The following is a 24139-nucleotide window of genomic DNA, read 5'->3' as shown; positions in this document are numbered from 1 at the left end:
TTCAAATGGCCGAAATGTGATACAGGGCTGAAGTGGTTAATGCATGTTTTGTAATAATAATCAAAATCTACAAAGTAACCAGATTCTGGGCATGCGTTAGTCAATTCAATAAAGGGTTTTTACAAAAGAGTGCCTTAATTGGTCCTTTCCCTTTTATGGAAATAAATATAGATGTGAAGTCAACATTAAGTAAAAAGTAAAATCTAGGTCAGTGTGTCTGTAACGTTACTCTCTCACTAACGGCTAATAACAGATTATAATCCAGATGCATTGTGGTTGTCTGTAATGTGACATCATGTAGGACACACCCTGCAGTGTCTACTCAAGCATAAACAATGTTTTCAGAGCAGAGCAGGTCGTCACATGTCAGGCAAACAGCCTGAAGCAACACTCCCACTGTCCCTGTGGAATTTACATCTGTTGAGCATTTAGCAACTCGGATAGTTTTCACCCGTTTCACCCCTCTGGAATGCACACTGCAGAGTAGTGTAGTGTAGTGTAGTGGTTCTCAAACATGTCAAGGATCCCCAGATTGATATTTATGTGGTCACGGACCCCCATCTGAAAATATTTTGCGCCCGGGACCCCCATACACGATTTGTTTTCTTAAAATGTTTCACAAATGCTCAAAATTTCTCAAAATGTCATCGATATTTCTTTGAAAATAGCTCATCTACAAGCTTACAACATGTTGCGATGTGATGCATTGTGAGCTTGTAGAGGGTTAAAGTGATTAAAGTGATTTTGCTATATTAACCCCCATACCACACTTTGGCAACCACTGATGTACGTAGTGTAGTGTAGCACAATACAGTACAGTACAGTGTAGTTTTAGTACAGTAGAGTACAGTGTACTAATGAAAATGCTGGTATTGTGTACAGTTTGTGTGTTGAGTGGAACACACTTACCACATGTCTACTGCTACACTCAAAGGTTCATAGTTGATCACCTCGGGAGCTGTGAGAGAGAGAGAGAGAGAGAGAGAGAGAGAGAGAGAGAGAGAGAGAGAGAGAGAGAGAGAGAGAGAGAGAGAGAGAGAGAGAGAGAGAGAGAGAGAGAGAGAGAGAGAGAGAGAGAGAGAGAGAGAGAGAGAGAGAGAGAGAGAGAGAGAGAGAGCAACAGAGAGATTACTTTACAAGCAACAGCATCACTATCTTCAAACAGCAACATATTCGTCACAAAAGCTCCAGTCTGTCCCTTTACAGGGGTCACACAGTACAAATCTGGAGTGTTCATTTAAATATGAAGTACACTTTCAGAATAAACACGCAAGAGCGTAGTTTGTGTGAGCACAGGTAGAGGTGAATGACAAGCCATCAACCTAATTGAACACACAGTGCTTCCAGCCAGTCTTTGTGTTCTGCACCAGGCAGAAGTTTGACACACAGCAGTGGAATCACTACAGCTGGTGTTAAAGGTACTGTTTTTTTTTACAGAACATACAGGATATAATAGGATAAACAAGTGATATTAGAAGTGAAAAGTTAGCAGACAACATTGTAACGGGAATGAATACATTAAATTGGTATCCTGACCTGAACATTCATTTTCTGTTTACTAAAGAGCTGGGGAGACGGGGAGACCCCTGTTACTGAACAAAAGCCCTATAGCAAGGATTACTATCACAATACAAAGCTTTAACTTGTTTAAGTTAAAGCTTGTTTTAACCAAAAAATATCCCTTACCAGTTACAGCACCTTTAACACTCTGGCGGCTGGCATTTTGCTTGACCATTTTGTTATCAGTTTGTCCTTTCCAGTCTTATCCAAATAACAGGAAAGGGGGGTGTAACATTTATGTGCTGTTTAGACAGGGCTGACATTAGTCCAACTGGCACCTTGTCAGTGGAATATTAAGCTCTTCAACGCTATACTTAGTTGACCGGATTCCCAAGGGCTCTATACTAGGCCCTCTCCTGTTTTCGCTCTACCGTATCTTCGACGAAAATAGCCGATCTACAAGCTCATGGTGCGTCGCATCAAGCTTGTACATCGGATATTTTCAGCACGCACCGCGGCGTGCGACAAGAGTATAAATTAAGTTGAGTTTGTGTTAAATGAATACACACACCTTCTGATAAGGGCAGTACATAATACAACATAACCCGCGTGGTAAGACAGGTTTATTACGAAGATTTATTTATAAGGCCTTGTGTTGCAAGCTTCCATTGTATTTAACTCTGCTTTTACATTCTAATACTACAGGATATCTAACACGCTCACGGACACACATTAGATTTATAATAGTTATGAAGTCTATTATTAGTATTATTATACAAATGTAAAGCAAAATGTATCGCCTGTGGCCAGCACTGTTCCCACTAAACAAATGTCACGAGAGTTTGAGCACACAACATACAGGCAGGGTGACTTTTTAAAATGCAGTATCAGGCTGAAGTCTGTGGGTGTGTACACAGCTGCAACGCCACTGTTAAATGAACTCTGAGAGGAAGAATGAACATTTCCAGGGGTTCTTTTTAACACTCAAAAAGCCTGCGGTGTGGCTAATGTTTGAGTTATTACAGTTTTGAAATATTCATTAATTTTGTGGTTTTTAATAAATGTTTCTGTCGTTTGATTTGAAGTGTATAAATAGTTAGTCAAATTAAATCCATTCTGGGGACGAACATCCTGCAAAATTATTTTTGGCTTCGAGATTTGGTATATAGAGGGAAAAATGAGGGGGTCTAGTATAGACCCTGCGGGACTGCGGGTACAAGTCACTGGTTCTCAAACTTTTTCATGTCAGGGACCCCCAAATTGATATTTATTTGGCCACGGACCCCCATCTGAAAAGGTGTTGTGCCAGGGACCCCGCAGAAGAGGTTTATGTTAAAAAAACATTTTCGATATATATTTTTTTAATTCTCTAAAATAGCCAACATATCAATGGATAAAGTGGTTAAAATGTTTATTAACTACATGTGCTGGGGATCCCCGGACCACTGGTCTAAGTGGTTAGTTTCTGTTCCCCAGCCCTTCCAGACACAATGACACAGCATTCACTTTCGTTCTGGTCTCCATGGAAACTGAGGCCTGAGGAACACTTTTACAGAGCCTGTAGCAGGTGCTTGAGCACAGAGACTTATACACACCTCGACAACGAGAAGTCAAGCTCTAGTCTGCGCACACACACACCCACACACATGATACGATACGATACGATACGATACGATACGATACGATACGATACGATACGATACGATACGATACGATAGTACTTTATTGTCAGCTCACACTGACATTTGTCTTGCGACCCAGCAGCCATGTATGCAACACATATACAGTACACACATTTGACATGACACAAAAAACAAAAATACATACATAAAAACATATAAAGACAAGAGCAATGTCCACCACTCAGCCTACCCCTGGCCTAAACTCCAGATTAAGCCTCAAAGTCGTCAATACAAGGCACGCTGGGTCGCATCCAACATACTATTATTAGTGTGAAGGACAGTAGCAATTTAACAATATAGACCCAGTCTACTAAAAGTGTACATACATACTTCAAATAATTACAAATATGAATGATAATGATTCATAGCCCTAATAAAAAGCCTGTCAACAGAACCTACAGTAGGAAGTTCACATTTTTGAGTGTTACTTGCAGAATGTCCTATAATGTAAACCACACTTCACAGCCACATACAGTATGTCTCAGAAATGTTTACATTTCCTTCTTCTGCTGTGTGCTTCTGCTGCTATTTTCGTGCCTTTTACACACTGGTTTTAACAAGAAACATGGAGCCTGCCATGCTCAACTAAAACGGTTTCAGACTTATCAGGATGAGAATACAAAGCGACCTAACCTACATTGTATTGAACAAGAGCAACTGTGCTTCAGAGAGCAACTGTGGTTCAGCAAGACCGATATTTAAATAAGAGAAGGGCAATTTCTCCAATGAATGCAAACAGGCAGGTGCTCGAGCCTGATGGAGGCACTGCATGCTACACAGGTCACAAGTTAAACTGCATGCTACTGTAGGTCACAGGTTAAACTGCATTCTATTGTAGGCCACTGGTTAAACAGCATGCTACACAGGGACTAGGGAGTCACTCGAAACGTTGCCAAAGAAATTAGTGCTGAATTGTCTGATGCCATGAAAGCTGTGAAGAAGCTGTGAAGAACACCCTGCTCTACTTCACCATTCTGAGGTTCGATGGATTTGACACGGAACAGTGTTCTCACGCATGTTGAAGTTATGTGTCTGGTCAGTTTTTACATCTCCAAAACTGCACAGAGCTGGCAGACAATTTCGATGACGATGTCTGGGTTGGAATTTTAAAGTTCTATGCAAGGCCACAATGCACGCGCCATTCACGTTTCTGTATGACAGAATGGAAAGCGTTCTAAAAAAATAAGAATATACAGTATGGGGTCCCTGCTTCATCTGTCTATCAGCTAAGGGGTCCTTGACCCGAAAAAGACCCACCGAGTTAAAAAAACGCAGAAAGTATCTAGTCATCAAGAATGAATGGGTGGGAAGTGTGCGTTTCTATCTCACACAATCGCCGGATGTAACATTTCCTAGTAAAGCAAAACAGTATGCTCTATTCAGCATCAACACTGTGTGAATCCCTGAGTCAAGCTTGTTTGTCATCATAGGGGTGCAACTTTTCTCAAACCTCAAAACGTGTCGCTATTGTGGCATGACGCCATTGTTCAGGAAACACTACCCTTCCTCTTTGCCTTGCCTACTTGTTGTTAACTAGTTGTACGAGCTCTTGTTTTATTGTTTTATTGGATCTTGTTTATTCGATACACTTATTTGTTTTAGCTCTTGCTCATTTGATTTTGGTATTTGTCTCATCTGTTTAAGAACGTAGGTAGCTGATATATTGCACTTTTACCTTAGCGCTAGGTATACTCTTAGTTGCTTGTTTTAGAAGAGAATGCACTTAAGACTTCTGGTCATTAGTACTTTCCTTCCCTACCATGTTACTATGTTGAATGCACTTATTGTAAGTCGCTTTGGATAAAAGCGTCTGCTAAATCACTGTAATGTAATGTAATATTGTACAACTAGTATAAAATGGAGCTTAAGTGGTTAATCGGAGAATGTTTTAGAATTAGAATGTTAGAATGTTTCGTGTCGATTCGTTGACATATTACAAATTTTAAAAACAATCATGAAAAACATGCTTCAAGATTATTAATCAAAAAAAGGAATACATAGAATATGTATTATTATATGTAATTATTATATGTAAAAAGAACAATAAAAATAAAGCTGATAAATGGGTATTCTCTCCCGATTGGCTGACATTTTGTCACCTAACTGAAAATGTATTTTCTGTTTATCAAACAGCTGGAGAGACAAGGAGACCCGTGTGACTGAACGAACACTCTATAGCAATGATTACTATCAGAATATAGTGCTTTAACCTTTTAACAAAAAACATTTTGTTTTAACCAAAAATATCACTCATCCTACCTTTAAGTGGTTACATAAAATAAAGTTTGTGTTCATAGTTTGTCTAGGACTCTCCGTAATCGAGATCGGCATCGGAACCAAGGATCTGGCATCGGTCGGGGGCTGTGGTTAAAAACGTGTAGCATTTGGAAGGATGTGGTCACGGTCCAGAGCAGTATGGGTAATAATATACGTACGGATGTACTGCGGTGTGCCGCCCATGCTCTTGTACTCCTCCCCCTGTTGGAAGTGGTGGGCCAGGCCAAAGTCTATGAGCTTGATGCTCGGATGAGGAGCCTCCTTATCTGATAGCATGATGTTCTCTGGCTGCAGGGAGAGAGAGAGAGAGAGAGAGAGAGAGAGAGAGAGAGAGAGAGAGTAAGAGAGAGATGCCTAAATTACAATTACAATGGTATTTTGCAGACACTTTTAAACAGAGCGACTTAACAGTATTTGTACTATATTCTGTTTACTAAAGAGCTGGAGAGACCCCTGTGACCGAACAAATGCTCTGCAGCAATGATTACTATCAGAACATAGTACTTTAACCTTTTTAACAAAACAAAAAAAATACCCCAAAATATCACTTACCCTACCTTTAAGTAAAACATGTGAGTACTTTTTCCACAACTGGACATATGGTTTGAGGTATGAGGTTTCCACCCGACAGAGACGATATGCCTTAGGACCCACAACCGTCGGTTTAGGGGTCCACCCGCACATCCCTATGGCCCAGCGTGCGGCCCCTGCGTGGGAGTGAGAATGCGGTTGGGTTTTTACCTTGAGGTCAAAGTGAGCGATGTGCTTGCTGTGCATGAAGGCCGCGGCCTCCAGGATCTGCTTGAGGAACTGGATGGCCTCGCTCTCCGTCACGTTCTCCTTCTCCGCGATGAAGTCAAACAGCTCCCCTCCGCTGATACTGTACAAACACAGTGGTGGAGCGATACTCGGATTACAAGTACCAATACCGTAATATATAGATAATAATAATACAAGTAAAAGGCCTGTGTTAAAAACTTTACTAGAGTAAAAGTACACAATTGTTGTCATCAAAATACACTTGCAGTGCCCAAGTCAAATTACTCAGATGTTTTGAAAATAGCAGATCTACGAGCTCACAACGCGTCTCTTTGTGGCGTGTTGGGAGCTTGTAGATCGGATATTTTCAAAACAAAAGTTTTCAAATATTTGTAGTGGAGTAAAAAGTACAATATTTGCCTCTGAGATGTAGTGGAGTATACATTAAAGAAAAATGGACCCACACAAGTAAGTAAAAGTACTGTACCTCAAAATTGTAATTAATGCAGTACTTGAGTAAATGTACTTAGTTACTTTCCCCCACTGACTGAGAACAACACAGCACAATGCATGGAACACCACAGCATGTTGAATTATACCACTGTCAAGCCAAAAGACCAATGTTTCATTTCGTTGCATAACAATGCATGAACCCGCAACAGATTTGCATAGGCGTAGGCGTTTAGAATGCCATCTTGTTGTTTTAATAACTGCCACTAACCATGCTCGACAGCAGAAGTTATGCATTTTGATGTTGTTGGGCAGAAACCTTGTATCTCCATATTTCTTTTTTTACGTATTTTTTGCAAATGAATACCCTACTTAAGTATTAACAAGAGCTTGTGACGACATAATACGTTTATTGGAACGTTCCTGAAAAGTAACAGCTTTTGACATGTTTCCACTCGGCCGACAGTGGCGATTTTCTTTTCTTCCGTTAGACGTTTCGCCTATAAAAAGGTGTCATCATGAATGGCTGAAGCACAAATATATCGAATTGCCTAGAAACACTGTCCACATTCCTGACTGACAATGACATATGTATGTGTGTGTGTATATATATATATATATATATATATATATATATATATATATATATATATATATATATATATATATATATATATATATATATATATATATATTTATATATATATATATACACCTCTGTGTCACATTACTGTAGTTGTGTTTTACATATAAAGCAACATTCTTTTTCAAATTTTTGAATACGAATTTTTGTTTTTTTTCAAATTTTTGCTGTGACAAATAATTATTACATAATTAGGAAAAATATAACAAATTAATATCTGAAATTCAGTAACATCTCTCTCTCTCCCTCCCCCTCCCCCTCTCTCTCTCTTTCCCCCCCCTCTCTCTCTCTCTCTCTCTCTCTCTCTCTCTCCGCTCTCTCTCACTCTCTCTGTGTCTCTCTCTCTCCCCCTCCCCCTCCCCCCCTCTCTCTCTGTCTCTTGCTGTGTCTCTCTCTCTCTCTCTCTCCCTCCCTCCCTCTCCCTCTCCCTCTCTCTCTCTCTCTCTCTCTCTCTCTCTCTCCCTCTCTCAGTATATACTCACAGCTCTACGATGAGCACCACCTGGGCCCGGCTCTCGAACACGTCTTTGATGTGCATGACGTTGGGGTGTGTCAGGGCGCTGAGGATCTCCACCTCTCTCTCCACGCTGCGGCGCTCCATCCCCAGGCGGCTGCACGAGCCTTTACGGATCATCAGGAACTTCCCCGCCCAGCTGGTGCCCGTGGCGCGCTCCTTCATCATCCGCACCTGGCCAAAGTGACCGCTGAAACGGGGGGGAGGAACAACAATTAACAATTTAGCCATTCAGAAGACGCTTTTACTGAGAGTGACTGACTTGCGTGCAACATGGGAATACGCATGAACTCTAAGGTCAGTGGTTCCCCCCAAAATGATATGTATTTGGCCACAGACCCCCATCTCAAAATACGTTGTGCCAGGGACCCCCCAACCCCCCCTTAAAAATATATATTGGCCTGGGCCGTAGCGTGGCGGTCCAGGCACCCTAGGCTCCAATGTCAGCCTGACAGTGTGTCGCGGGTTCGACTCCCGTTCCCGACGACCTTTGCTGCCTGCGTGTCACCCCCCCACATCTCTCTCCCCATTTCCTGTCAGCCTACTTTCCCTATCCCTCTCTAAAATAAAAGGCATAAAAAGCCCCCAAAATATATTTAAAAAAAATATATGTACATATATATATATATATATTTACTGTATATATTCAAAGATTTGCAAAAAAATCACGATTTAAAAAAAATAGCAGATCTGCAAGCTCATAGCGTGGCACGAAGTGACGCGCTATGAGCTTGTATATCTGCTATTATTCTATAGCCAACGCATAGAATAATGGCTAAAATGATTGTGATGCTATTTTAAGTAATTATGCTGGTGCCCCCTCAAGGACCCACTGCTCTAGGCAATAAACAACCGGGTAAATAGTCAAGCAGAGTGCAGAGAGAACAATGTATGGCCTCAAAGAAAAGATAGGTGTTTCCAGTTCCATCTCGATTCTCCATACATCTGGCCACCTCGTTTGTGCTTTCCGCACCAACATCTTTCTTTTTTTAGCACTTCCCTGTATAGGCAGTTGTGGGATGTCCTTTTGATCAATGCCCGTGTGTTGGTTCCCACAGTACAGGCTTGCTAGCAGGGATTTTCCCGTTGTTTCCTAGTCTCATTATAATGATTGCTATCTTCTCCCCTGGGGGGGGGGGGGGGGGGCAGAGTAATAGCGCCAATTCCGTGGGTTCTTCGCGGGGCCCAAGCACCCACGGAGAAAGCAGAGCACCCACGGGGAATGTGTGCCAGTAAGGCGGTTAATGTGTAATGCATTGCAACGTGCACAGGACGCATGATGTCCTTGGTCTGATACCGCAAGTGATTCCGAACGGATTTAATATGTCACTCAAACGTGTTTGTAATCTTCCAAGTCTGATAATTCCTTGAGCAGGTTACGTTTTTATGATCACCCAATCAAATTAGACCATTTGAAACGTAAACACACTTAAACTCTCTCTCTCTCTCTCTCTCTCTCTCTCTCTCAAAGCCGTGTTCTCTCTGTTTAGATGTTTAGAGAGAGAGAGAATGCTTAAGGCCAGTCCACAGCGATGCAACTAGTTGCAAATTGCAACCAGTTGGAAGACATTGCAGTGGCCTGGACTGACCAGTTGCAGACCGGTGCCATTTGGGGATAATGGTTGCAAATAGTTGCAAATAGTTGCAAGGAGTTGCAAATAATTGCAGTTGCAGCTAGTTGCATTGCGAATCATTGGTGTGGACAGGCCTTTACACGTAGTTGATGTGCGTCTTGCGACAGTGCTGCTGGCCGTATATCATGCACAGTATACATCTGCGGCTATGCTCACACACCTTTATATCTTATCTCAGGTTCTATGTGTAAATTATGTAGATAATGTGTTTGTTTTCTTTGATTGAGCTCCTTTCCCCCTCCCCCTTCTTCTTCTTCTCTTTCTGTGATGTGACAATAAAGCTGATTCGTATTCGTATTCTGACTGTGAATCTATACATGTTCGTAATGTGCACTGACTGGTTCTTGAAAGGAGCACACACACCAGCAAAACGTTGCTGTCGGGTGCAAACCTCATACTGCATGTCCAAAACAGTTACTTTTCAGGATTCAAATTCAAAAATAGCAAAAAAATCACACCCTGTGTGAAGGAAGCGGTGCCTTTGGGGCGGGCCTTAACTCATTTCAATGCATCCCTATTGGTGGTCTGAGTCCACTTACCAAATTTGTACTTGGGAGCATGCTGCAAACTGGAATGATGGCTGTTTAAAGCCCAGCCAATGGGCAGACAGAGGGGGCGGGGCTTAAGTAATGACAGTTAGTCCCTATTGCTGGCTTTAGTCCATGTACAAAATTTGTACTCCATAGCATGCTGCGAACTTGAGTTATGGCTGTTTGAAGGCCAGCCAATGGGAGGACAGAGGGGGCGGGGCTTCAGCAATTCATGCTGGTCCCTATTGGTGGTCTAAGTCCACATACCAAATGTGGACTTGGTGGCATGCTGCAAACTGGAGTTATAGCTGTTTAAAATCCCGTGCTCATCCCGTGCTCATACGGGCACGGGGGGTCCCTGGACCCCTCTTTGAGAACTTCATCAATTCATGCTCGTGCCTATTGGTGGTCTAAGTCCACATACCAAATGTGGACTTGGTGGCATGCTGCAAACTGGAGTTATAGCTGTTTAAAATCCCGTGCTCATACGGGCGCGGGGGGTCCCTGGACCCCTCTTTGATAACTTCATCAATTCATGCTCGTGCCTATTGGTGGTCTAAGTCCACATACCAAATGTGGATTTGGTGGCATGCTGCAAACTGGAGTTATAGCTGTTTAAAATCCCGTGCTCATCCCGTGCTCATACGGGCGCTGGGGGTCCCTGGACCCCTTTTTGATAACGTCATCAATTCATGCTCGTCCCTATTGGTGGTCTAAGTCCACATACCGAATTTGGACTTGGTGGCATGCTGCAAACTGAAGTTATAGCTGTTTGCTTCTTTGCCGTGCTCATCCCGTGCTGAAACCGCCGGTCGGACGGACATACAAAAGTCAAAAGCCACGTATAGAGCGGTTGGCACCGCTAAAAATTGCTGATCTACAAGCTCAAAACGTGTTGCATTGCGACACAAGTCCTTGTGTGATTTTGCGCACTCTCAGAGTTCAACTAACACTGAAGATTGTACAGTTTAGTGTAGAATCCTGTTACCTTCCGAGGACATCTCCAATCTCGTACAGGTCTTCCACGTTGTCCAGCTTAAAGGCAGCCATGTTGGCTCTTCTCCCCCGGACCAGTGTCTTCCTGGCGGATGCACTCTGCTTGTGTGATCGGTCCTCTCCTACCGGTGCATGGTGCTCCAAGACACTCCTTTAACCTGGAACGCACATGAAGCAGGGAAGACAGGTCGTAAATTACACACCACACACACACGCGCACACACGCGCACACACGCGCACATCCACACACACACACACACACACACACACACACACACACACACACACACACACACACACACACACACACACACACACACACACACACACACACACACACACACACACACACACACACACACACACACACACACACACAGCAGAGGAGGGTTTTCAACTCAAACTGTGCCAGTTCCCCGTGGTATGTACATTTCATGAATGCTTTTGCTATTAGATCAGCTAATTGTCGGTGCAAAATGCCAGCGCGCAACTACGTTTCTTTCAGACATGTGAGGAACAGGAAAAACTGTCCTCTCACCATGTTTGTTTATCAAGTTGTGAGGGATGTCCATCACAAGTACAGTAATACAAGTACACACACGCACGCACGCACGCACGCACGCACGCACGCACGCACGCACGCACGCACGCACGCACGCACGCACGCACGCACGCACGCACGCACGCACGCACGCACACACACACACACACACACACACACACACACATACGAGAGGTTTTTTTCCTACTCCAGCGTGCCAGTTCCCCGTGGCGTGTACATGCACACGGAACTGACAAACAAGCAAACCCAGCGACAATAAGGTGACATGACACAATGGGGTCAAGAAATACAGCTCATCAGGATACACTACCATTATATGCTTTGGATTTTGCCGTCGATCATAATGAAAGCAAAGTGACATTTTGGTAGAGGTTTGGGGTGTGTGGCCTATATTGGCAGAATCCTCTTTGTTTGCATTCGTCTAAGTGCTAAAAGAGTGACTTTGAGAGCTGTTTCACCGTACAATGTAAGTCAATGAGGAGGATTTTTTAAATTACACATCCATTTCTAATCAATGGAGCAACTATTTAAGATACCTCACCGATATTTGGAGTTACATCATGGCAAGGTAACACGTTAACACAACCTAAACCTCTATCAAAGAGTCATTGTCCTTTTAAGGGCCGTCCACACACCCGCGGCACTGTAACTATATAATATAATAATAAAGCAGAGCTTTATTTGCCCCCAGGGAGCAATTAGTTGCGCAACCGTTTCACAGTAAAACAACGTAGTCATGCAGTTACATAAAACACACAAGACAGTTGGATGCAACCTATGTGGCACTGGCTGCCTGCCGCTGCCTGTGCATGACATGCTCCTACAAACGTATTGTTTTACGACAACAGTGGTGAATACAGTAGTTAGTAGTTATAGTTGGGAGGTATTGGGCTCATGAACTTCACGCAATACTACTTGTCAACCAGTATGTGTCCTAGCTACCGGACACCAGGGTGTATTATGTGTTTTATTCATTTACATAAGTTCTGAATTGCAGCTTTAAGAACTTTTTTTAAAGGCATTAACAGCTCCTGCCTCTCTAACGTTGCCTGGCAGAGCGTTCCAAAGCCTCGGGGCATTGGAGCCAAAAGTTGCCTCACCACTTCTCCCCGTGATTTACTTCTGGCAGCTCTAAAGGAGGATCTACAGTACTCTAAGTGTTGTACTAGGCACAGCTTTATAGTTGCTGCTAAGCCTCTACTCTTTTAAAAAGCAGCACCTTTTGCTATGTTTCCACCGATCACCCACACTAATCATGCATTTTTGACCCCCTAAAACTGTGGAATGCTCATACATGTACCTGTACACAAGATGTAACAATAAAGTTCCGATAATGTCTGGGACGCGATGTAATATATGGCTAGTCGTGTTCTTGCCACATATCAGCAAGCCTCAGCTGTCCAACACGCCACAGTTTGTTTTGACCGATCGACGTGTCAGACGTCCTCAAACGTCCCACTCGGCAGTTACAGCAGTGAATGATGTAATCATCCAGATCCCTATCAAATCGTTGCTGTCGGAGGAGAATGCTCCTATCACCAGATTTTAACTTTTTTGTGTTTTTTCGTAAATGAATGCCCTACTTCAGTGGTTTTCAACCGTTTTCATATCAAGGTCCATTATATTCGGCATTTGAGCCACGGAACCATGCACCATTTGATGAGATTTTGACTCTCAGACCCAAGATATTTTGTTCTCGTTGGATGAGATTTTGTCCACAATTTCATGCTGTATTGATGTGGTACCATTAGGAGAGATGACAGGCAAACGTTGATCAAAATAACAATTATTTAATTAAGTAATGCAGATGTTTAACAATAATTTAACTCTTGAGAGCGTAAAATGAATGATGAATTGTACACTCTCAAGAGTTAAAGATCTAATAAGGGTCCATTTGGTTACCAACTCTGGGGACCACCTTGAACCCCCTCAAGGACCACTGGTAGTCCCCGGAACATTGGTTGAGAACCACTGTCCTCCTTGATCATACTGCAGTGTCACAAAAAAGCATCAAAAGTAGCCGATCTGCAAAATGCGGCACGAAGCGCCTCGTTTCGCGCTTGTAGATCTGCTACTTTTGCTACTTTTGAATTTGAATCCTGAAAAGTAATACGTTTTGGACATAATGAGGTTTCCGCCCGACAGAGACGGATCTTTGAACCCCCTCACAGTACAGCTGGGTTTCTCAACGGTCGGGGTCTGGGGACCAGCAGGGGGTCAAATGGGTCAAATGGTCTGTGACTCTGAGAATGCACAAAATGGAACAAAATGAACGAATGAATGGTTTCATTTGTACACTCTCAGAGTTAAACACTGACAGTGGTGGACAGTAACTAAGTACATTTACTTGAGTACTGTACATAAGTATATTTTTGGAGTATGTTGACTTTTTTTTGTATTTTTTTTTTCAAGCTAATGACTTTCATTCCGCTACATTTCAAAATAGAATTATTTTGTCCTTTTGACTCCACTACATTACAGGGACTCTGGGGACCGAAACGTACAAATATATATTATAAATTAACCACTTAAGCCCTGTGTCAAATATAGTGAAAATAGTCGATCTACAAGCTCACGTTGTTGGCTTGTAGATCTGCAAAAAAAATAAATCTGACAATTTACTAGGGTATACTGTTTACTTGAGTATACTTATGTCCACCACTGAGCACTGCGAATTTTACATTGTGTAGATTCAAGTCCCAGGGATTTAAAAAAGAATTGCATCAACGCATGTCAAACGGGGGGTCTTTAAAATGGATACAGGATAATCTGGTCAGATAATCACCCCCGATCAGTCTCGGAACGGGAAAGCCCCTCCCGACTATGAGGACCCATCCGGTGTTATTGTTGTGAGCTGGGATTTAGTGCAAGTGAACCATCCAGCCTGCAGTGTGTGACAGGTTAAATGAGGATGTTGTCTTGTGTGCACTATTTCAGTCATCACAGCCACAGCCGCAAGGCTGTCGACACTGTGGCCACGCACTGTTGTGCTGTGCTGTGCTGTGCTGTGCTGTGCTGTGCTGTGCTGTGCTGTGCTGTGCTGTGCTGTGTACGTTGTGCTGTGCTGTGCTGTGCTGTGCTGTGCTGTGCTGTGCTGTGCTGCTGTTAGGCCTGTCACAATTACTACATTATTATCGCCTAATCGCAATTATTTGAGATAATTGCAATTATCTTGTAATCGTCATAATCATTTCCAGGTTGATACATTTTTGATACAACTTTTCATACATTTTCAAATATTTTCAAAAAACAGTGGAAAATGGCCGTTCTACAAGCTTACAGCGCGTTGTAAGCAGATTTTTTAAAGCATGTTATTAAATGTCAGTCAAGTATTTCTAGATTAAAGTTATTTATTTGTTATATCTGCCCTCTTCATTTTTATTACCAACCCTAAATGCCACACAAAAATTGAATTTTTATTTATATGTTCCAATGTTCAAGGCCAAAAAACAAAATCATTAATCGCAATTACTTGTGTGACAATGAATCGTCAAGTAATATTTCATGATCGTGACAGCCCTACAGTGCTGCGTTGTGTTCTATTTTGTTGTGTTGTGTTTGTCATAAGGGGAAATAAGATGCAGCGATTGTGGTCGGACACAGACACAACAACACTCCACGCCCAAATGAGAGTCCATACAACCGCTACACCCAGTAGCACAGAACCACTGCACCCAGTCAGCTGCACATTAGAGGTGACTTTCACATTGTGATGGTAGTCTAACAGAGCTCTGTGTCGCAAAACGTTGACATTTCTGACCACAGAGAAGCTCTCACATCAACCTACAAGGCTGTGTTTCAGTTTTAACCACAAGAGCCAGACGTACTAAAGCTTCTATTCGTTTTGAGACTTGCATTCAGCATTTCGCAGATCAAATGCTGTTCATGATTTTTTTTTGCACTCGGGATGGAATATTACACATCTGACTGACACATCTTGATCACATGACTCCAGGGAGAATGTGTGAGTTTTGGAAAATAATCTGGAGGAGTAAATAGTAAAATGGCAAAAATCCTTGTACAAGTTATAGGCCAAGGCTACTGGGAATGTGTGTGCAAAGTTTCACAGTGATCGGTCCAGCGGTGCCTGAGATTAGCTGCTCAAAGTCTAATCTCTCAAGAACAGATTCAGAGCTGCGCTACTGAATCTGTCGGGAGCCCCATTCAAAACGTGTGATTTACCCAATCAAATGCAGTGGCGGGATTTACATCTGTGCGTTCGCTTCACATTGGAAACAAACCCAAATTCATTTAACAATAGCGTCCTCGGAGCCGACAAAACCACGGAAAGTTAGTAACATTTTAACTTGTTCTTTCATCATAGACACAAGTGGGCTTATAACCAAAACGATCCATCTTATTTGGGAGAACTGGTGTTAGTGTTCCGTGGAGAAATATTGTTAGTGGGAATGAAAACATAGGCGCACCACCGGAAGTGGAGGGCTGAGGGCAGAGACTAAACGCCGGTTTCTAGTCATCGTCGGTCTATTTAATCACTCCCCCCAGAGTCAAATGCAAAAGTGAAAAATGCTGGGGGTGCTGTTTTTCCTTTTTATTTGTTCCCAGATTACTCAAAGTCAGACAGACCGACAGTTATGCAGACTCGAGGGGTCAAAAACATATGAAATAGCAGATGTCACAACATGATGCGAGCTTGTGAGCTTGTAGATCTGCTATTCCTGCTATGTTTGAAAACCAGTCTGCCCCCCCCCCCCCCCAATGATAACAACAGCAAAAATCTTGACAACAAAAGAGGTGAAATATTCACCTTTCTTGTCCATTTGGTTTATGTGGAAGGCCTACTTACACTCTCCCATGTGCTGTCAGACTCTATAAAATGTCAACAAGTTTGTCCCAATATGAACTTGCTTCCCCCCCCCCCCACCCACACACACACGTTCAGTGACCACCGCCTCCACAATAACAAACCCCTCCCCTTTATAGAGTGCAGAGAGAACAATGCACTGTGTGTCCTCTGTGATGTCACAACCGCACCGATGTCAAACCACAAGTCATTCTTGAACGGGGGCCAAAACGGAAGGAAAAAAAGAAAACTTGTAACAGAAACAGTCATAAACAGAGAGATAGAGACACACACAGAGAGAGAGAGAGAGTATTTTGAATCAATTGGAGAGAGAGAGAAAGAGAGAGAGAGAGAGAGAGAGAGAGAGAGAGAGAGAGAGAGAGAGAGAGAGAGAGAGAGAGAGAGAGAGCGAGCATGTTACTACACAGCATGGAGGCTGCTGAGTTGTACACTTCAAGCTTATAGTTGCTGTCGGGTGGAAACCTTGTATGTCCAAAGTATAGTGCTGCCAGAATTGGCCAAAAATGACTTTCGAATATTCGTTTTAAAACACCACGTGGGTTCGATCCATTGAAACCTATCGAATTTCAAATGTATATTATTTTTAATATAAAATATTGTATGCAGTAAAACTTAATTCAAACACAGCAGAAGTATATTTCTTTCTCTATATGCACCGGCCGCCGTTGGTGCTGAATTTGATCTCTTGCAAGATCAAATTAATGATTCATACTTATTTTATTCTATAGCCTAATTTGAATAAAACTGTATGGTTTAGATACAAGCCCGGGACTTATCTGGAGAACGGACATGCATCGCTCCAATTGTTGTGATGGAAGTTGGAGCAATCTTTACCTCAAACCTACATTTTTTTATAGTCGAAGGTTCTTTTATTTTTTATATTCGAAGGAATACTCGAATATGGAATATTCGTTGGCAGCCCTAGTCCAAAGCCATTCCTTTAGTTTTTATTGTCCACGTCCTTGCTCATGGCTCCGACAGTCGCCAGGTAGAAGCTCTTCCAGAGCTTTGACCTTCGACAAACCTCCGACTCTCGCCAGTCGACAACGTCACAGTCTGTTTCCGGGATGTTGCCTGTTTACTTGCTGTAACTTTCCTCTCCATATGCCCAAAAATGGATGACTGATGTCAGAGTACTGACAAACATATCTTCAATAAACACATTTCTAATTATAGTTTTTGCCAAAGGTCATTTAGTTTGAGTAACATCATGATATTCTACATGATGAAGCCATCAGGCAATGTCATCACAACATCGTCATCACAACCAGGTAATTGTTATTTAAAATGGAATTGTCCAATGTCTTCCACAGCTTTTTGGTAAACTGTGGACTAAGACTTGGACTTAAGAACCAACTTGGACTTTAGACTTACTTGATAAAAAACAAAAAGAGTAGGACTTGGACTTGAGACTTGTCAGTCTTGTCTTGGGGCTTGACTTGGGAATTGACTCTGGACTAGAGAGCATCAGTTCCATCAGTTGCACCGATTTACGGAGGTGCTGGTGTGTGAAATGTTTCTTAGTTTCTATTTAGAGTTTATAAATAGTGCCCCTTGTTCCAGTGAATGCCAATCTTACAGCTACAATGACAATTGTTTGCGGAAGGCCGCTTCCTGTTTCAGAATGACAATACCACCCCAACCCCCACCTGTGCCACGATGCAATGTATTAACCCGAGACCAGTAAGCACATGAACCAAATGCACACGTTCAACTTCCTTCAACTTTGTGTTTGTAAGCGCAATGCATGCTGGTACATGTAGGCATCATGTCGGTACGGTTCCATAAACACAACAGTCTCCTATTTGCTGCTTTTTATAAAGGACTGCATTTCTATAATGCCTTTGCCCAAAGCACTCTGCACAAACCCTCTACACAAACCCACATTCACACACATTGATGGATTTCATAAATGCATCAAATGTCAGAAATGTTTTGAACCATAAACCTTGAAATGAAATATTAACTGTTGAGGGTTTGATCTACTTTGTTGGAAGCACATAAAGCTCACAATGCATCTCGCTGCGACGCATTGGGAGCTTGTAGATTGCCTATTTTTGGTGCACGACATTGGCGTGCAACCAAGTATAAATCAGGCTTCAAGATCAGTAATGTTAAAAAATATAATAAAATACAAATGGGTTATGCCTTCTGATATACTAACTAAATACATACTGTGTAGTGTATACAGTATATCGTCACTGTCGGGTGGAAACCTTGTATCTCCAAAACTGTTACCTGGATCTTGAATGTAATAAATAAATGAATAAATGAATAAATAAATAAATGAAACCTGCACACTTAACCACTTTCACTGTCACTTTTCACTTTTAACAAATTCAAAAATAGCAAAGATAGCCGATCTACAAGCTGCTTGTAGATCGGCTATTTTCACTACTTTTTTGCGACACTCTTGTATGATGAAAGTAGGAGATTAATTTACGGGGAGAAAAAGAAGAAAAGCCAGATATGACACGGTCATATTATACCAAAACTGTTGAAGTAAGATACAGTAAGATTTCTGCCAGGCAGCAATGATATGATACTGTATAACTGTATACCGTATAGTTGTAGGGAAGTGGGGTGGGGTGGACCTTGAGGATTGTTTGAAATATGATCGTGGTCCAGAGATGAAAAAAGATTGAGAACCACTGGATTACGCCATAATAAATTGCAGCTCTCTCCACTGTAATGCAGCTGGGGACACTAAGCCCATTTGTCATTTCAAAAAGTGGCCACAATCTCCCTGAGCCCAATCCCATAACTGTGCATCTATCACTCATCACTGTCTGTGCATAAGCAAGGCCTCCAGCGTGGTCCGCTCACCCTTCCAGGAAAACGTTCAGCAGCATCAGGACTAGCTCTACCAGAGACTGTTTAATAGGCTCTATGCACAGCAGCCATATTGGAAAGATATTGGGCCTCTTCTTACTTCCTTCACAGGTGTTACCAATGATACTAATGAAGGCTCTGTTCCATTCTGGTCAGGGTGCTGATATTGTGCATGTTGGCTCACTAGAAACACTCCATTTTGGTTCCCAAATGGCCCCTTGTGGTGGGTTACGGGTCCATTTGGTTCCATTTGTACACTCTCAGATTTATGGGGGTCCTTGAAAATAAGACAACTACTATGCCACACTAAATGGAACAGAGCCTTAATTAGTATCATTAGTAACACCTGTGAAGGAAGTAAGGAAGGGGCCCAATTCATTCCCAATATGGCTGCTGTGCATAGAGCCTATTAGGGCGATATGACTTCAAATCAATAGCACGATTATTGCTAACCTTTGCCTCGATTGCGATTAATGAACGATTATTTGTTTAAATAATGCGACGCGTTGTGAGCTTGTAGATCAGGTATTTTCACTTTTTTGTAAGCCACCATTGTACAACAAATTATAACACACGGTTAAGTGGTTAATCAGACTCATCAATTTAGTCGATTATTTTAAACAAATCTATTCAAATGTATTTGTGTCAATCATTGATATATAAGCATTATTTTCTTCTCTATTATTCGGTTGTAGGTTATTTATATTGGTTCTAAATATCGACTTGGTATATTTTCGGTGAATTTCCTAGCACGACGGCCTCTTCCCCAGGCCGGCATTGCAGTCAGTCTATTCATCCCCTCTGTCACCTCTCACCTGCCACACCCTACAAGATAAGACCTGATTCCCCAGAGGCCTGGGGCACCTGCTGACCCCCCAACAACCCCACCCCTGCATTTACAGAGCCTCTTTGCCTTTAATGAATATCTTGGGGCATACAGGGTCCTATCTTGCACGGCGCCTTGTGCCTAAACTTATCAGGCATTTGTACCATGTCGGAGGCGCGCAGTCTCAAGCGAACTGGAGCCACGTGAGGCACCACCGAGCGTCAGTTGCCGTGCTGAATGTTGCGACGTTCGCTTGTCAGCGCCGTCCGAGTTATATACCGCGCAGAATCGTAAATCATGTTGTGATTCGCTGCTCATATGCACCGCTTTTGGGGTTTTCTATTTGTCTATTCACGGAATTTTCATTCTGTGCTATTTCACCGTGTTCTGTGAGATCAGGCTGGTGCAAGATAGGACCCACAGCCCTGTCACCACTTAAGTGGTGTTTTTTTGTTATTGCTTTGCATCCCTTCAATTAAGTCATTATGCCAATTAATTCCTCCCCACACTCATTTCCGTGTGCTGTCACTGCTATTGTATCCTACTGCCGTCCTCCTCCTCCCTGCTGACAGGTGCCGCCCCAGCCCATAGGGGTACACGCACTGCCACTGACAGAAATCAGCCTCCCCGCCTGGCTTCCCTCCCTCGAACACAGGTCAAGAGGCTCGATGCACAGCAGCCACAGTTGTTACCAATGATACTAATTAAGGCTCTGTTCCGTTCTGGTCAAACAAAGGGTGCTGATATTGTGCATGTTGGCTCACTGGAAACACTTTGCTGCACCAGTGGGTCTCAAATTGGGGTCCAGGGACCCTCATGGTTCCTTGAGGGGGTTCCAAATGGCCCCTTACGGGTGTGTAACTCTGAGAGTGTACAAATGGAACCAAATGGACCCCTTAATGGTCCATTTGGCTCCATTTGTACACTCTCAGAGTTATGGGGGTCCTTGAAATTAAAAAGTTTGAGAACCACCGTGCTACACTAAATGGAACAGAGCCTTCATTAGTATCATTGGTAACATCTGTGAAAGAAGGATAGGTCTGCTGTGCATAGAGCCTATTGTGTTCGTATAGACGCTCGACAAAGCAGACAGTGCATCTGGCTTTGGCCATAACAGGTTAGATCCTAACCTGTTTAGACTGTTAGACAAAAGGGTCTCGAACAAGTTTGTTGAGATTTGGTGAAAAGTTAGTTTCGAGTATTCTAGGGTCTTGTGTCACATCTTGCTTTGTTTTCATTTGTTTCTTCGTTTTATACAGATAAACCACACTTGCAGCTCAAATACCTTGAAGTAAATGATTGTGTATTTGGAAATAAGCTCTTGAGCTTGTTTGTGTTTTATCATTTTGATAGATATATACAAGTATGGTCATATGCGTGTTTGTCAATCAAATTAACATCGATCGGTCCGTACTGTCTGTCCAAATTGCACTAAGTTTGATGTGGTCAAATACAACTGCTTGACGTGCCTTTCAGTTTATGTCAACATTTACTGGTTATAATGTTATCCAGTGTATTCTTAACCACTTAAACCCTATCTAATCAGTTGACCGAGGTCCCCCAGGGCTCTATCCTTGGTCCCTCTACACAAATCTCTTTGCTCTTTCTCTACAAAGGTGAAACTGCTCCCATTTCTCCTCTAACATGTTTTGTAAATATTTTCTCACGTAGGATGCTGATATATTTTACTGTCAAGGCATCATCGTAATAAATGTTGATTACCCCCCCCCCCCAATTGATACATATTAGGCAGTGGACCCCCATTTGAAAAAGATTTGGTCAGGGACCCCCCTAAGAGAATATTTTAGTTGTTAGATTAGATTTAATACATTCTATACTGTACGTGTAGAGAGTGAAACTGGAGAGAGTGAAACTGGATTTAAAAAAAATGAAAAGCAGTTCTATAAGCTCACATGTGGGCTTGTAGGTCTGCTATTTTCAAAATAGCCAATGCACTGTATAGGGTTAAAGTGGTTAAACTGATTTGGATGCTGTATTAACTACATTAAGCTGGGAACCCGCTGGAACCCCCTCAAGGACCCCTATAGGTCCCCGGACCCCACCTTGAGAACCACTACAGTAACTGCACCCGACCCGTACACGCACGCACACGCCAAAGAAATGTACTCCGATGATGCAGATACATAGACTAGCAGTAGGCAACTCCTAGCAGGATATAGCCTAATTAAAAATATAGAATCTTGAACTTTGACATAACATAAAAAATCAGCAGGCCAACTGATTGAGACAATGTGACAAACTGAAGATGCGAAGGCTATAATAGTTGCATATTGATGATAGGCTATTGGGTGGAATTCAAAAAGCATTTAAAAATATATTTCTCTAGAATGGTTCTCCACCCAAACCATGTAGTTTTAGCCAAAAAAAAGAGAAAAAGAAAGAGAAAGAGCGCAACTGACTCAAGAGATTTCTTTTTCCATTCTAACATTTGTGTGACTATCTCTGACAGTCTTGGACATTTCCCCAAATAACCAGTGCTGCTATTACGTGCTTACTTCTCCATAAATGCAGGCTTACACATTCAACATAAACTGCTTGTCAGAGATACACAAAAAAAATCATATTTCTAAAAAGATCTCTGAGACTCTTGGTCCAAGCCAGGCTATTTAATGTATAGATGGACTGGTCAGATCATGTGTAGTATATATGGATATTGTACCTGTATGTTGTGCAGTCTGCTCAGTAGATGTCCGTCCAGTGTACCAACTCTTACTCCACGGCTGTAAAGTGGTGTGTGAGCAAGAGTGATGTTTTCAAACCGTCATCCAACCACGGCCAAGAGGAATGCGGAACACACACTCACTAAAGACCTCCTCCACAGCTAAAGCCTCACTCCGCAGTACACGACAAAATGTGTCGCCTCGTCAAAAAAAGGATAGTTCAACTGTAGATCTGTGGATGACACCCAGATAGCCAGATAGCGCGATAGAGCAGACTAGTTGGAACTATTTTATCTGTCGAATGTATCTGTCTGATTGTTATATTTAGTGTAGCTTTAGATCAAGACTGTCGTGGATGTATTTTATCGATTTTGACATATATAAAAATGTAAAAATCGATAAAATACATACGATATTCTTGATCTTAGGCTATATTTAGTGCAACCTTACACTGCTGAGCTATTCATTCATTCATTCACGACACTCATTCATTCATTCATAAAAAAGACCAATCCACTTTCCCATTTGAGCTGTCAGCAGGACAGACTATAATAGGCTACTCGTGCGCACGTCAAAGGTGCCTGCACACATAATAATAATAATAATAATAATAATAATAATAATAATAAGGGTAATGATAATGATAATAATAATAATAATAATAATAATAATAATAATAATAATAATAATATATTGTAATATATATTATATATTTTATTAAATATGATATATATTTTATATATTATTATAATAAGACTAGCCTTCTTAAAGAAGCAGTTGTAGCCTATACTGGCTTAATGGTGCCATAATAAATGCCATAATCTGCGTCAATAACAGCTGCTGTAGGTGAAGTTACACATGCATGCGCTGCAGAAGCTGGAGTGTCACATTCGTTATTCATTCATGGAATCAGGAACGCATTACTGTGTGTCATAATATCTTACCTGTTGGACGATGCCAGCTAGATGGATCATCAGGGGAAATCCACCATTCGTGACATTGGTGACGATCTGTTCACAGGGTTGCCATGTCCGCTTATTATAAGCGACTTTGGGCTTGTTTGTTGTTGCTTGTAAAAATTCTCCTTTTGTTTATACATTTTTTTAAACCAGTGGTTCTCAAATATTTTCATGAAGGTTTTGTGCCATTTGGGATCATTTGTGGTGTTCCAACTTTTTTTTCCTCCAAATATTCCACATTTTATTGCAAGAGTTGTTGGGCTTGTTTTCATAGGCCTGGTTGCTTTTTTCTCTCACAGAACCTGGCAATACTGTCCGTTCACCTCAGGGGAGCACAGCCACAGTCACTAGCTCTGGTTCAGAGCGTTAGTGAGTTCCCTCTAACGCTCTGGAAGACCCCTCGCTCTGCGCATGTACAAGGAATTCCACTGTCCTGCCAGCGTTCAACTATAGTGAAAATAAACAAAAC

General features: G+C 42.1%; 1 protein-coding gene across 1 annotated transcript in view; it reads right to left on the bottom strand.

Moving 5' to 3' along the window:
* The window catches only part of LOC311061528 (death-associated protein kinase 2-like), a 40109-nt gene extending 17295 nt beyond the window's left edge, over positions 1-22814 (bottom strand). The window contains exons 1-6 of the mRNA XM_084080186.1: positions 22711-22814; positions 10978-11143; positions 7794-8015; positions 6201-6339; positions 5618-5747; positions 910-958 (exon numbers count right to left, since the gene is read on the bottom strand). Of these exons, the coding sequence (XP_083936312.1) occupies positions 910-958; positions 5618-5747; positions 6201-6339; positions 7794-8015; positions 10978-11039 (602 nt within the window). The 5' untranslated portion in view covers positions 11040-11143; positions 22711-22814. The remainder of the gene's footprint in view (positions 1-909; positions 959-5617; positions 5748-6200; positions 6340-7793; positions 8016-10977; positions 11144-22710) is intronic.
* Positions 22815-24139: the final 1325 nt, after the last annotated feature.

Source organism: Gymnoscopelus microlampas (genome assembly GCF_963454915.1).
Source record: "Gymnoscopelus microlampas genome assembly, chromosome: 15".
In the NCBI taxonomy this organism is placed as follows: Eukaryota; Metazoa; Chordata; class Actinopteri; order Myctophiformes; family Myctophidae; genus Gymnoscopelus; species Gymnoscopelus microlampas.
The sequence above is the reverse complement of the archived record's forward strand: the minus strand, read 5'-3'. Positions and strand labels throughout refer to the sequence as shown.